General features: G+C 39.5%; 1 protein-coding gene across 1 annotated transcript in view; it reads left to right on the top strand.

Annotated features, from left to right (window-relative positions):
• Positions 1-7,275, top strand: part of TNIK (TRAF2 and NCK interacting kinase) — a 398,889-nt gene extending 391,614 nt beyond the window's left edge. The window contains exons 30-33 of the mRNA XM_019643919.1: positions 1,107-1,256; positions 3,105-3,264; positions 3,508-3,647; positions 5,788-7,275. Coding sequence (XP_019499464.1) covers positions 1,107-1,256; positions 3,105-3,264; positions 3,508-3,647; positions 5,788-5,871 — 534 coding nt within the window. The 3' untranslated portion in view covers positions 5,872-7,275. The remainder of the gene's footprint in view (positions 1-1,106; positions 1,257-3,104; positions 3,265-3,507; positions 3,648-5,787) is intronic.
• Positions 7,276-16,164: the final 8,889 nt, after the last annotated feature.

Genomic DNA, 16,164 nt, shown 5'->3' with positions numbered 1-16,164 from the left:
AAGCCTGTGAGGCTAGGACCTCCCATTACTGTGACAACAATATTAGCAAAACATGAAGAGAGAGGGGTCTTTTAGGGGGCAGTGGCATTACAGGAGGGCACTTGTGGTTTCATAAATTCTCTCCCAGACTTCAAGGCCCAGTAAAGGTAGAGGATGATTAAATAATAGCAAAGAAAAGCAGAAGACTGGATGGCTAGTTAGGGCTTTAGCTCCGGATTCAATCAAGTAGAATCTTGATCGACTTGGCTGGAGCTCTCTTTTTTTTCCCTTTCTAGATAAACCCAACTAGCTGACAAAGCACAGTTCTCTGAAGTTATCCAGGTTGTTGCATATGTCAGTAGTTTGCTCCTTGTTCTTGTTGAGTAGTATTCCATAGTATGGATATATCACAGTTTGTTTAACCATTCGCCTGCCAATGGATGACAACTGGGTTGTTTCTAGTTTGAGGAATTATGAATAAACCTGCTATAAACACTCATGTAAAAAAACAAAAAAACAAATGAATCTTGAGTCTTGTGATGTCCCACACAGATGTTCCTTCACTATCACCAAAACCTAAGTCTCAGATCTCAGCATTAAATTTAGAGGAAGTGCCAGCCTGATGCCCGCTCACTCACTGAAGGAAGATCAGAACCAGAGCATCCCCATTAACCCTGAACAGGCTTAGCACAGAGCTGGCCCTTCTGCCCACCCCAGGCTGTCTCTGAAAAGGTAGCAGCCATGCATGGGTCTGGCTGTCACATGGGAAGGAGAGGGACCAGAGAAGTGACTGGACCTCCTTTTGAGGGAAAAAGCCAGAAACAAACAGAAAAGAACAGCAGTACCCAGGCACCAAGTTTTTAACAGATGATGACAGTATCAAAAATTGACAACTCTAAACCACTTCGCTGCCCTAAAAGACAAGGGGTGGAAAAGGGGGTACAAATGGGTGCTAGACCCTCCTTTCTATAACCAGGATATGAATAGGCCTAAAATTGAAAGAGAAATTTCCTGGCTTTCCAGCTTCAGAAAGTCAGACATTAACTTCCATCAGGCAATGGCTTAAAGAAAAAAAATTAAGGTAACCTCTTTGAATGATATGTACACTCATGGGGTGATTTTTAAAGTCTTTTGCAGATCTCCAGCACAAGCCACTGCTTGTTGATCTCACGGTAGAAGAAGGTCAAAGATTAAAGGTTATTTTTGGTTCACACACTGGTTTCCATGTAATTGATGTTGATTCAGGAAACTCTTATGATATCTACATACCATCTCATGTAAGTCCTGGAAGCAGACTATCAAGGCTGTGTGTATAACAACGTGCATATACAATGAGATTTGCTTTTGCACATTTTTAGTGGAAGTCATGCTGATTTTTACTAGTCAGTAAAGCAGGTGGACTTTTGGCCTTCACTAAATAGACAATGCTTTTAATAAATAAAACATGTAAATTTCACTAATTTTTATGACTGCTCAAAACTGAGTCACATACAATAGTAATTGTTTTCCATTTACTAGACATGTTGCCTTATTGGACTTTAGATTAAAATACATATGGTATTTTTTCCTTCAAGGGCATAAATTCTGTTTTTTAAGCAAGAGTACAATAGACGAGTTCCTATTTTCAATTTTTGAGGTGGGATTGGTTCATTTTATGTAGGAGAAGGCCAATGGTCCTTTTCCTGCTCTTTTTGTTCCTCTTTTCAACTTGAGGGCAGTGTCATGTAGTAGAATCAGGCACACTGGAACGTGTGCCCTGGCTCTAGCATATATTTATTTTGCAATAATGGACCCAGTAGGCAGTCTCTCCAACCCTTAGCTTTCACATCTGTAAAATGGAGCTAAAAGGACCTACCCCATAGGGTTATCATCCGCATTAAATGAAGTAATGCATCTAAAGTATTTGGCACAGGGCCCTTTAAATTGTAGTACTAAGATTGCTATACTGACACATTGCTTGAAACATGACTTTTACAAGAAAACCCTGCCTGTTGTTTCGCTTGGTAAGATTGATGCAGTCTAAGTTCCATTTCCTGTATGTAATGCTAAGGCTAACTAACATACAGTAGAAACTATTTATCAGGAAACTCTGAGACCTAATCTGTTGCTAATTGGTAGTTTGAGAGTTTAGAGACTTTACTCCCAAAAGTACATTTGAGAAAAAAAAAGTTGTTTTAGTACAAATCACACACACACACACACACACACACACACACACACACACACGCGCACACACACACGTGTCATTCATTGCTGCATTGCAGCTTTTCACTGCATGTGTGCACATGTGCACGCAGGACTCACAGCTCATATTCTTGGTAAGGTGACTGGAGAATCACCATGATCATCCTTGGTCCTCCCATCCCTCCCCACCATGCACCTGCTGGACTGCTGTGACATTCTCAGCCAGGGGATCACAGCAGCACCATGTCTCTTCATAGAACAAGTCAATCTACACTTATTTCAATAGTAAGACTTTTTTTAATGAGTGGTAATTTAAAGTTTTATTCCAAGCAAACCATCAATGGAATATTCGGTTATTTAGACACCCAGATAAACAATCTGTGTTATATGCTCTAGCCTATTTTGTAGGAATACATTTTGGTCCCACCTTTTGGCTCCATGTAGGCTATCTCCATCAGATTCAGATGGTTTGCATTTTCCTCATCATTTTGGGGAGCAGAATGGAAGACACATGAATTTCAATGTCTGTGAGACCTGTGCTCAAATTCCAATTCTACCACCAAACAGGAGTGCAGCTTTGGTCAAGTTACATAATCCCTCTGAAATGCAGTTGCCTCATTTGTAGACAAAGATATCTCCCATGAGGAGCTGTTCTAAGGACTAGAAATTGTATGTGTAAAGGGCCCCGTGCTTGGCACATAGTAGGTGTTCCAGAGTTGATATTTTTAGGAACAGGTAAATTGGATCTCAACCTAGTGCCTAAGTTTGTATTTACCATGGTATGTGACAGGTGGGTGGTTAAGTGAAGCCCATCAAATTGTCAGTCTCTAGAATGAAAATGGGAAAAGAAAACCTCTTTTTTGCAATTCTTAGAGCTTAATAGTCAAGACGTTTTTCTTATTTTTAAAAAGAATAATGCCTGGTCTTTCTTTGTCTTCTAGATTCAGGGCAATATCACTCCTCATGCCATTGTCATCTTGCCTAAAACAGATGGGATGGAAATGCTTGTTTGCTATGAGGATGAGGGGGTGTATGTAAACACCTACGGCCGGATTACTAAGGATGTGGTGCTCCAATGGGGAGAAATGCCCACGTCCGTGGGTAGGTTAACCATTCCTTATCTCCTTCAGCAGTTACACCCCCCAAATGAAACGAAAGTCAAGAAATGTGAAACCACCATTTGATTCCACAAAAAAAAAAAAGTCTGTGAATAACACTTGTAAGACTTGCTTTGTCTGTTTATCTCAAGTCATTTGTCATTTTTGTGGTTAAGATGTGAACAGATGCTGTGAGTTATTGCCCATCTAATGTTTTTAATGCAGTTTTGGAAATTCCTTTTGACAGCCTACATTCATTCCAATCAGATTATGGGCTGGGGCGAGAAAGCTATTGAGATCCGGTCAGTGGAAACAGGACATTTGGATGGAGTATTTATGCATAAGCGAGCTCAAAGGTTAAAGTTTCTATGTGAAAGAAATGATAAGGTAAATCCGTTTCAACATTTGCATTAGTGTTTGCATTTTAAGAGACCACCAGGTACCTGTGAAACCTTCATTTTCCTTTATGCTGATTTTAATCATGTCTGTGTTAAACAATATTATCTTGAAATGGCATTATTTGGTTTGATTTATGTGATCCCTCAAAATATGTTATTCACATATCCAAAAAGACAAACACATCTAAAGATTTCTTGTAAACTCTTACTAACTTCTGTGGCCTGCAGGCCCTATGATGACTCAGCAGACACCCAAATTCTCCTTAGCACTTAGAAGAGTTGGTCCATCATTAATCATCTCACACTGGGTCAACTTTATATTCCACTTTTAGACTTTTCACAATGTCACTATCAGGACCTAACCCATCACATTCTATTCGCCTTTAAATGTAAAACACTTGACGTGTAGAACTATAAGCTTCTTAAAAATGTCACCCATTCCTTAAGGAATGCACAATCACAAACTCAACTAGTGCCATGTCCTGTGTCATTCCAGCCATGTTTCTTCTGAAATGTCATAGGGGGACTGCTTGCCGATGAAAGTGGCGGTGTCCGTCTGGCATGATCGGTCGTCTCAGGAGGGTATTCTGCAGCCAGGCCGCTTCTCCTTTGTCTTCCCTGTAGACTAACCCAGAGTTTTTAGTAACTAAGCTATACCACATTTGTGAATTCATCCCTTGTGACTTTGTGACTATGTTCCCAGTCATAAACACCTATAGAAAAGAATGCAATGGCTTGAACAGACGTACATCTCATGGCCCACCCCGGTTCCCCAGAGGCCAGGCTGGTCTTAGTCCAATCCTAGAGATGTGAGTCTAGACGAGATTCAACCCTGACCAACTATTCTGGTCTGGTGTGGTCTGGGTGGACAACAGCTGTGGGCGGTGAGGAGGGTTCCAGAGCCTGACCAGCGTATGTCAGAAAACAGAACTGACCCCTAGTAAAACTCCAGCCCCCACCTCGTTTCTGGGGATCATAAGATCCAGGCATGGACTCCCACCCTCCTAGTTCATTAAAGACCCACCCCACCAAGCCACACCCACACCCTCAGGAACAGGCTGGGACCACACCAGTACCTGGGGCCCGAGGGTTAGAGCCCAAAGTCCTCACAACCTGGAGACAATAGCAGCCCTTGCTTTCCCTCATTGTGTTACCATGGGCCCCCTGTGCTTCTCCACTTTGATTCATTGACCCAAACAGTAGCTTTACTTACTATGTAGCATTAGCTGAATGATAAGCACTTCCACTGAACTTCCTAAGAAGTTACTGGGAGAGACAGCATTCTTCTGGAGAAGTTGTGGAATTGAAGTAGCAGAGACTATACTAGTGACAAAAGTAAATGCCTTGTTGGCTGACTGAAGGGCTAGGCCACCACCAGAATATCATTTTCCCAGGGCAATGGTGCATTGACGTTCAGCTCAAGCAAGCAGCAATTCAAATTTTGCTTACTTCTCTCGGTTATTTGATAAAATGATTTAGCAGACCCACACCTAATGGACCGTGGTTCTCCTTATTATCTCCTGCGGCCTAGGATCTGCCTGCATCAGCAGAGAAGCCACACATTAATGCCTGAACTGCCCAAGTGACTAGGCGTTGAACACCTTGCCCTACCTGACCACAACCATTTGATTTTTTTTTAATTAAAAACATTGAGAACTAAAGTTGTCTGGTGGTCGTTAGGCCTGAAACTCTCCCTTGACTCTGGGAATTTGAAAGGATTCTCTTCGGTCCTAAAGTCTGCCCTGTTGTCATTATGGGGGAGAGAAAAAGAACCTCTGTGGCTTTCCAAAAATGAACAAAGGACCTTTATGTCCTAGGCCAGAAATCAAGCACGGTTCCTAGCACGAAACTCCCTTTTAAAATGTGAGTGCCCACAGGATGTTACCAATCAAGACACAGCCCCTTCCATGTCCCTGACGGCCAATCCCACAAGAAGGAATAGTAACAATCATAGCAATAAAGGCAGGAGGATGCACTGTGTTAAAAGGCACTTTATAAACACCAGCCAATGAGTCTTAAGAGCTGACACGTGGCAAGGCTAGGACATGTGAGAGAAAATGGATGGACGGTTGAAGAAAAGAGGGAAAGAAACCATGCAGTTGAACTAACTTCTTTTTAATTTCAAACAGGTATTTTTTGCATCCGTGCGATCTGGAGGAAGTAGCCAAGTGTTTTTCATGACCCTCAACAGAAATTCCATGATGAACTGGTAACAGAAGAGCACTTGGCACTTATCTTCATGGCGTTATTTCTAATTTAAAAGAACCTAACTCATGTGGACTTATGCCAGTCTAGAGGCAGAATCAAAAGGCTTGGTTGAACATACCGCTTTCCCCTTTTCCTCTCCCTCCACCCGCCCCAATACAGTCCATCTGTCAATGTTGCAGCCTGGTTGAGAAGGAGAGAAAAAGGTGGCAGGAATTTCCAGGAGATCCCCAAGAATGCTGCGTTGTCTGTGGACAGAGATGGACCATGTGCCCTTCGGAGCTAGGGATAGAAACAAATATTGTGTGCTCTATGATTAAGCTGTGTTATGGTGGGTTTTGAGTTTTGTTTTGTTCCCCCCCCCCCGTTTTCTTTACCCCCTTACTTTGTAAGAATGGGGAGGAAATGCATACTGAGAAAGTTAGTCCATTTTAATCTGACTGCCTGCTAGCTTTAAGTATATGATATGTTATAAAATTTTCAATTTCAAATGGTGAGAGACAGCACAATAAATGTACTTTATCTTACACTGAAGGCCGTAACTGCACAGTGGGGTAATTTTAGAACTCTTTTGCCTTCACCAACCCAAAAGGTTGCTTTTTGATAGCAACTGGCTAATGAATTTTTAAGAGAAGAAAATTACTAGTTTTCCCCTCTTTTGGGAAATAGATTTTAAATGGCTAAACTACTAGCCTTAGACTAATAAAATCAACTACCATTTTTGTGAGTCTGACAGGCCCTATTTTTATATGGCCCTGTACAGAATGGTGCGTGTTGAATGGGGTAGTAGTGCCATTGAGTTGAGTTGGCTCTAGCAATTGAGGAACCCCATAACACTTTTTTCCCTCAGCTATTATATAATAGGTCAGGGCAAAAGATGGGATGGCAGATGAGGTCTTACAGAAAGAGCTTCTGGGAAACAAGCTAAAATATACATATATGTACACACACACACTTTTTTTTTTTTTTTAATGCACAAAGCCTCCTGGCTAGGAGGTCTCTCAGTTTGGGCTTCATTAGGAATGAGACTTTGTTGATTTCTTTCTGGGAATTGGGGAATGAATGACATCCAAGCTCTGGTCATTCCCAGCTTTCTGCTGATGGTGCCACTTTCTCAAGATGAAAACTGTGACTGGAAGAAAATGATGATAATGTTTCTGAGCTGCTCGTGCTCTCTCGGGTTGGTGAGAGAAGGGACTAGACTACAGTGCCTGCCTGAGACACAGCAGGCATCATTGGTTCAGATTTTGTAGAACTTGAAAGCAAGGCTTTGGCCAAAATTCTAAAACCCTAATCATTTTACCTTCCTCCAAATTACCCAACATATGGTAAACAACATTTGTGCAGAGATACGTGTGTATTTAGTTCAGGTTGACTTGTGTCCTTATAAACTCTTACTCAGATGATTTGAACTTTTACGTGACTGGGATTTTTTTTTCCAAAGCTACAAGCATGGCCGCCTGTGGTATCAAGGTGTTGCAAAAATGATATCTGTGTTGCGCTTCCTGTTTTAACCTACCTCGTTTCGTTTGTTTTGTTTCACTGTTCATCACAGCAGTGTTATCTCCAGGAGACATATAGAGAGCTCAGCTGGCAATCTCAGGTGTATTTAATGTTTTCTAAACAAAACAGTAGTTGACCAAATTGTTCTGAAAAATTGAAAATCTAACAACCATAAAACTAATGTGGCTTGTTTCTGGAGAAAACAATTACTGTAAACAGATTAAAAAAAAAATTCTGTGATCCTACTGATTTTGCCTAAATACATGAGCAGCTGATGTACTACTATTAATGAGAACGAAATACACATTAGGAAGATGGAGCCATTTCAATTCTGGTGGTTTGGGAAGGGGGGTAGGAAAGGAAGGGGAGTTATTCTGGTTTCTGAAGTAAATGATTATGCCCCTCCTGTAAAGGTGGTTGTCATTTGCATTTATTTTAAGCAGGTAACACACAGGAATGGAATTGAGGATTATCTTCAGGCAATCACCAAGATGTCCTCATTATGGTCCCTTTAGCTCTCAAAAGCAATGAAATTCTCCCGTTCTCATTTTTACTGCTGTGATTCTGCTGCTGAACAATATTGTCTTCACAAATTCCATGCAACAAATTCAGCAATAACTTTTTGGATTGAATTTAGCAACTACTATAATTGGATGCTGATGTGGACAAAATATATTGATTTGGTTCTCATCCCCGAATGTGATTGCTACCAGCTCTTTATATTGCTGCTGTGGTATTTTAAACCAGAAGCTTCTTTAAATTATGTTGCAAACTGATCTTTGTTTTTATGTTATGTTTTGTTTTTATTTCTAAGTGATGAGTTCGAAACACACAGCTTTAAATGATTTTTTTATTGTGGGATTTTGGGTACAGTTAAGAAATAAAAGGGAATCATTGTGTTTAAACATAAGGTAGTTTGTGAATGTATTTTTTAAAATCTAGATCCATTGAAACAAAAACTCATAAGAAAACAATATTAATGCAGTCTTGTTTACAGTATGTACAGTGACAACATAGAACATGAGCTTTTTCTGGTGCCAACAACAATAAAACACAGACGTTAAACATCAAGCCATGCCTTTTATATTTTTGTACAAATATTTCACAATGTGTACAAGGCAAAACCAAATTTAAAATTGCCCCCACTCCAAATCTGTGCTTTTAAAAATATTCTTAAAGAATTCCTTGAAGCTTTTATCTTCAAAAATACATTTTCTTCCATCAGAACAGGCCTTAGCCCTGACATACTGGTGCTTAGGTTATGCACAATATTTTAGAATTCTATTGTTATGGCTTGTAACAAATGCCAACTTTTGGTTTGCTTTAGTGTTTTGTTTTTGTTTTTTGTTTTATTTTGTTTTGATAGGGGGAGGGTTGTGCTTTTTATCATCTTAATAGCATCTTAATAAAAATTTTAGTTTTGAAACTAGTTTCAGTTTTTAGCTTTAGTTCTTCCTGTCAGGGATATTGTGATTAGCTCATTTTATTTCTATTTTTCTACAGAGAAAAACTGAATCCTCCTTTCAAAGTAAGTTTCACTAGATCTTTTCAGTCCTTGCTGTTCTAAATTGATAATCATGCATTAAATTCCACTGAATCTACCCAACCATAGTCTTGGTCCAGGGTCTGACAGGTTCCCATCATTCCCGGCTGCCAGCCAGGGACATTGTAGCATGGATTCCTGCATCCAGTGGGTAATAGGCACAGATGACCTGTAAAATCCCTTCAAATGGTGAAGTCCTCATGCCAGTTACACTCAGGTCATTGTCATTGCACACAGTATAAGTGAAGACAGCTTGCACTAAATTCCACATTATTTTTCTTGAAGACTTTCATATGATGCTTCAAGAAGACCTAGAGCTATTTCAATAGTATAGACTAAGGTACAGGTGAAATCCCACAAGGCTGCTTGGACAGGGAGTTCATTTTTCTAACACGTTGACATTGCTTTCTAAGATATACTCCTGACATACTTTGCATCATGTACACCTTTTTTGAAAGTGTCTTTAATTCCTGGTTGTCAAGACCTACTAACAGTTTTCTGTCTGCTCTTGTGACTCATTGGTAATTGGTGTCTCTGGTCCCTCCTGTGCAGTAGATTAGAAAGAGATGTGAAATTCAGGCCAGCGCCATTTTGGTTTTGTCCGTTGCCAGACAAGGAAGCGGCTGAAGTCTGACCTCACATTCCATGAAGTTGAAAAAAAAAAGTTTTCCCTACTATTATGTGTACCAGTTCCCTTCACTGTATTCTTGAATGTGGAAGAGCTCTTTGTGTTAATAGTGTGTGCTGTCTTTGAAAGTCTGCGTAAACAGGCATCACTCGCATTTCTGCTGATTGCTTTAAGATAGATGTGCTACATTATTGTTAAGAAAGGAAAGCAAACATTTTTAACCTAATGGAGGAAAATAGAATATCCACAACACACTGATGATGGTAATTCTGAATCACCCTATCTACCATGCTCTCAATATTCTGGAATCCTTTCTGATACTGTGTTCTGGCTATCTCAACAGTTTCTGTGAACATTAGGTACCTTTTAGTTCATTCCTCAAAAATTTAAATCTAACCAAAGCTTAACACACAAACCCAAAACTGGCCTTCCCTGAGACTGCCTAGTTGCAACGTAAAATCCAAAAGTCTAAATTTGACTTCATTTACCTGCCAATATTTCTGATAAATACCACTACATTTTGGCCTTGATCAGTATAGCAGTATCAGGAACCCTGAAGTATACTGTCTTTCCATGGGTCTCAAAATGGATATAAACTGATGTCTTTTCAGAAGTCCCAGCAAAGAAGAAAACCTCTTGAGAACTTGCAAGTTCAAAACTGACCATTTGTACATTTCTACCAAAATTTCTAGTGTAGTTTTATTTCCATACTGTGTCATTGTTCTGGAAATTTTTCCACAGACAACTAGAATATCAAAATTTTACATAACGTTAAATAGTATGAGACCATAACATTGCTTTGAACTTTATTTTTCTAGGCCTGTCATTTCAGGAAGTGCCAGTTATGGGGCCATAAATAAATCCCCATTAAAGGTATTTAAAAAACAAACAAACAAAGAAAAAAAAACAAACAAACAAAAAACCCTGGATAAGTTTTGAGATACTTTAGCTCCAGATCAAAATCTTGGACTCTGTGACCGTGATGCCAAACATTTGAATGAAGACTAGAAAATAACAGTTAAAAATAGAAATGTTCCAAAGTTTCCAGATTTTTCACTTTGTGTAGACGTTGTCCAACTAACTCAATGCCTTGCATGATAGGGTTTGGTTTGGATTGTTTGTTTTTATTAGCACCAAGGTACATTGCAATATTGAGGCTGAGCAAATGCTGGTGAAAAGGTGAATTTTCATTACCATCAGTGGATCATTACCTGTACATAGTAAATATCTATGCCCCAGTTGCCCCTTTCTCTTCTCTCTATCCCTGGGCTTAGTCTTAAGGAATAGTAATATGGTATTACGGTCTATTTGAAAACTCCAGACATTACCCTGAATCTGAATTTCAAATGTTAAGTGACAGCAAGAAATAAATCTGCATCGTTTAAAGATGACAGATGGGATGAATTTTAAAATTGGATGTTGTGAAACTATTTTTGTGCATTTTAGCTGTCTTACAATGTTAACATAACTGTAGAGATGCCAAATTTATAATATTGGAAGGGAAAACTCATTTTGCTATGCCTACAAGTGTTTACATTGTTTAAATCTCCAGTTTTCTAAAGTGTTTTCAATTGTCAAAAATGTGCTGAAACTGGATAAGTCTCACCTGTGCGATATAAAAGGATATAAAGGAAGAAAATATCCTTGGCATATTTTCTAGTCTGAGCCTTTTGATTACTCAAGTATTATTTTTCCAGCATACAAGAAGCCGTCTGTTGTCTACAGTTGTTCTAAGCAGTAGTTAGAAATGATTTGGTAAGTTCTAAGCCAAGGTTTTTCCATATAGTCACTGCCATGCCCTGGAATATATTATTTTATCACTGTCAAAATGTGAACAATAAAATATTAATAGTAGTAGGATGCCTACTTGGTCCTTATTGCCACTTACAGACTATTATCCATTCCTCCTAAACACCCAATGCTTTGCCTCTCTTGCCATCAGCCTATAAAGTCTGTAGTTCCCTTTTGTTACTCCCTCTCATTGCTTAAGTATCTTAGCTCTTGGCTTACTGTCACTGCCTCCAGCACCACACTTTCTTAATTCTTGGTGATTTCAATATCCACTGGGACAATCCTATAAATACTTTGACCTCTTAGTTTCCTGATCTTGCACAGAGAAACATTATCAATTATTACACTTGCCTCCTTAATTCTTCCCATTTGCTCTAGGTAGGTCCCATCCAACCTCATCAAATAAAGGCCACTGTCGCAACTGTCTTTCCCTCCCTTTCCTGCATCACCAACCTTTCCTATTCCATTGCAGGAATTCATTACATGGTGCTATCTCTTGTCATGTAAATACCTTAGCCTCTCTACCTTACCTAACCATCATCTTACTTATCTGCTCCCCTTCACATAAAAACTCAGAGAAAATTATGTATTTACTGTCTTCAATTCCTCTCCTCCCTTGTTCTCTTGTGCTAACTCAAATCAGGCTTTCATCTTCACCACAGTAGCTCTTGCCAAGGTCACCAGTGACCTCCATGCTGTCTAAAGCAATGGTCAGTTCTCTGACTTCATGCTGTTTGACTTACCTGCTGCTGTCTTTGACAAAGTTAATCACTCCTTCCTTTTTGAAATACTTTCTCAGCTCTGAGATATCCTTCTCATGCCTCTGGCCACTTCTCAGTCTCCTTTGCTGAGTTCCTGGACGGCCCAGAACTGGACATCTCCTCTTTAAGTGATCTCTTCCAGTCTTGGGCTTTAAAAAAAAAAATCTATACACTGACAATACACACATTTTTATCTCCAGTCCTAACCTTTCTCCTTCCGCCAGATTTGTGTCTGACTTCCTACCTGACATCTACATTTGGATGTGTAATTGGCATTTCAAACTCAAACATGTCCAAAACTAACCTAATTTGCACCCCACCCACCAATGTATTCCCATAACAGTCTTCCCTATGTGAATAAATGACCGCTCCGTTCTTTCAAACCGGAAAACTTCATAGTTATCCTCAGTTTTTCTCTTTCACATACCACATCCAATCCATTTTTTAAAATCCTGTTTTCCCTAGCTTCAGAATATATCCACAATCCAATCTGAGCTCACAGCCCATCTTGCCTGAGATGACACCTTTCTGCTCAAGTTCTCAATGCCTTCCCATCTCACTCAGAATTTCAGTGTCCTTACAATGGTCTCTGAGGCCCTGGTCAGTCTGACCTACCCTTTGCCCCATCCCCAACTGCCACTACCACCTCTCTGAGCTCATCTATTTCCCCAGATGACCTTGTTCCAGCCACACGGTCCTCCGTGCTTCACCCAGGATAACAACCTCAGTGCCCCTGTCTCCGGATTTTTGTTCTGGCTGTTTCCTCTGTCTGGAAATCTCTTCCCCCACATCACTGCATGACTTGCTCCTTCCTTCCTTGAGAGCTGTACAAAATATCCCTTTCCTATCAGAGGCCTTTATAAAATATCTCCAACCCCCTTCGCATTTTCTGCTTTATTGCCTTTCATAGCACAATATGTACTTTGCTCACTGGCCTATCTCCTGTACTTAGAAGAGTGCCTGGCAAATAGTAGTCACTCAGTAAGTATTTATTGGATGAATGAATGAAAATGAACAATAACAGTTTGGGAATTTTTTAAATGGTATAGAACTCTGTGGTCATTTTCATTTCAATATCAAAACAAAACGCTGTGTCCAAAGTCTATCTCATAAAAGCACAGGTTGTTTTTTTTCTTGGTTATTTTTTTGTTTGTTTGTTTTTTCAGTAGAAAATAGAAAACACTATGGCTTTTCTTTCCTGGAAGGCTATTGTGGAAAACACCTGGCTATAATGCTGGATGTACTTTCTTTCTCCATGAATCATCTTAACAAGCCAAGGTGCAAGTTTGGAGGAGAGGCTGTCATATAGAACCTTGAGAAAAGCAGCATTTCAAAACTCCTACATTTATACAGATAAGATCCACTTTAAGCTACGGTGTTGCAATAAGTACAGAATTATTAGAAGTATGAAAAAGGATTCTGTATTTTGTTTTCTGGCCTAAACGTTTAAAAATGACAAAAACTTTTTTTTTTCCTAAAACAAGAAATTAACAACAGTAAAAGTATCCTCCTGCCAAATGCAGCTTCAAGAAAACCTAATGACATTTGGGTCTTATCATTCTTCCAAGTGACAATAGTTCCGAGGCTTCTCTGGGCAGCCTCTAAGTTCTGTATATATTTAGCTCCATTAAATGTTGTTGCATGGAGTCTCATTGTAGGAAATTGACACATGCCTTCTGATGAATTAATTGTTTCATTCCATCTTGTAAAGGGCACACCTTGTAGTTTTGATTTGTTCAATCATGTATTTTCCTGCTCACTTAATAAAAGAAGTATTTTAAAAATAAAGGAAGAAAATGAAATGATGTAATATGAAGCAATATAACAGTGAAAGAATTTTTTTGTTCCTCTGTTATTTTCTGTCTTTTCACAAATCTGTTGAGATGAGGGATAATGTGTAATTCATGCTAAATAGCCAGGGTCAAGGTCTTAGTTATCATTTCCAGGACTGAGGCCATTTTGGGATTCCATGGTGCTTAGATGGCAGGTTCCTGAAGTCCTTTTCAAAAGGTACCAGACACTGGTATCTGATGGAGAGCGTGAAACAGATTCTAAGAAATGCCCAGCATGTCAGTCATTGTGACCAATCTAGACATCACAAGCTTAAGTTCTTCAGACATAAGAAATGATTTTAAAATGAGTTCTCTCTAATTTATGTGAAAAAATATTTTAGAGTGTTGGTTTTCTTTAAAATTGAATATCACCAATCTGAATACGTGTTTTTATATTCTATAAGCAACTCAGCCCATATTCTGTGATAATAACAACTGATAGAGGCTCACCTCCCTGCAAAAAATAGTCCTCTTCATCTTCAAAGTTAATTTAAGAGATGATACCATGAGAACATGGATTAGCAGCATCACAGTCTGACCAAACTTTCCAGCCCTACACCCAATGCTCCATAATCTCAAGTTATCCTGTATTACTAAACTCATTGGAAGGTTGAGGAATTTAGATTGGAGCAGAAAGAAACTGTAGCTTTCTGGTCAACCTGATGCTTCCCCCCCAACACCCCCCTCCTTCTCATCCTTCCTCCTCAGGAAGACAGCCATTCATAATGGGAGGCCTATCCACCAGCACAAGCCAAATTTACTACCAGTTCAAGGCAAAATGATCAAAAAGGACAACATAGGGAGGTTTCCATAAAACTCAAACATAGTCTTATTTGGAGATGGCATGCTCTCACTGAGTAGTGAGAAGATGTATATTTGAGAGTTGATACTAATAATACTCGTATGTAGCTGTTCATTTTATTAAATGTTCTAGTTTTTTGTTTCGTTTTTGTTTTATCCACTGTTCTAGTTTGGCAAAATTAAAATTTGGCACCTTTTTGTCAGTTCTCACGCGATTTGGGGTTTGGTGGGGGAAGTTATGGTTTTGTTTTTTAAATTTTCCTGGTTTGTGAAACCCCCTCAAAATGTGATAACTGCTCTAGAGTACTTATAAAAGTCCAGATCTTTTTTTAGTGTAGAAATGTACTGCCCAGCTCAACAATGGATGGGATAAACATAGAAATAAAGAAAGAAAAAAGAACCGGTATCTCCAGCATCAGGAACAAAGCAGAGGCCCCATCTGGTGTTGGTGAGTTAGACTTCCATCGCTGGCTTTATCAGGGAAGTGGTGGTTAACTCAGGTGGAAGTCAAGCAACTTCCACAGGCTGCAATGCCATCACAGAGCAGACATGCTGCCAGATGCAAGACTTTGCAAAACACAGAGGCCACCAGCTAACTGCATCCTAACCACCTTATTAGCCTGTGGTTCCCAATCTTTTCAAATATGATGACCTCCCATCATAATTACCTAAAAACTGAAAAGCAGCAAAAAGTTCAGAAATGCTTTTAAATAAAACTGCATTTTATAAGCCACATTCATTTGAAAAAAGTATGTATACCTGTGAGTCATTTATTTAGTCTACAAACAATGCTAGTTGTGCACGTGGCTTACTGGATCCCTTGTCAGAGCTCCACCCCCAGCCTTGCTAAGGTTCCTGATCTATAATTTGGAAAAAGTAAGTGAAAACCTTTACCCTAAAACCCCCCATTTTTGTCTTTTGTTTTATGGCAATGTTTAATGTGGATATGTTAATGGTCATTGGTTCAAAAAGCTGCCTGTGTCACTTTCAGGCATGAGAGAACTCAAAAAAATATCATCATAGTATTTTTACTTTTTTCCTGTTTACATGCCTTCTTATTTTTTAAAGTTTTTGAGGTGGCTATGATCTGACATTTGACAAGCCACTAAAGCAAACTCAGCACATACCATCTGTGTGAAGAAAAGCCAAGTAGTCATTTATTTATCAGCTGCCTAGTACATAGCAGTCCCCACACTGGATGCTAAGGCAGAAACAGCTGATGAAAAAATGACCCCTGCCCTGAAGGAGCTATGTCTCCTTTTGCTTCAGGGGAGATGGGGAAGGCAGGAGAGGAATGCAAGCATACACAAAGATAATACTAAAACAGCAGAAACTAGTATTTGATAGAAGAATGCAGGGACGACTATAGGACCGAAGTGATGGGTTGCTGCCTGGAAGGATGATGGAGTGCTTCCAGGAGGAGGTGGCCTTTACCAGACTAT

Source organism: Hipposideros armiger, unplaced genomic scaffold (genome assembly GCF_001890085.2).
Source record: "Hipposideros armiger isolate ML-2016 unplaced genomic scaffold, ASM189008v1 scaffold_83, whole genome shotgun sequence".
Taxonomy (NCBI): Eukaryota; Metazoa; Chordata; class Mammalia; order Chiroptera; family Hipposideridae; genus Hipposideros; species Hipposideros armiger.
The sequence above is the reverse complement of the archived record's forward strand: the minus strand, read 5'-3'. Positions and strand labels throughout refer to the sequence as shown.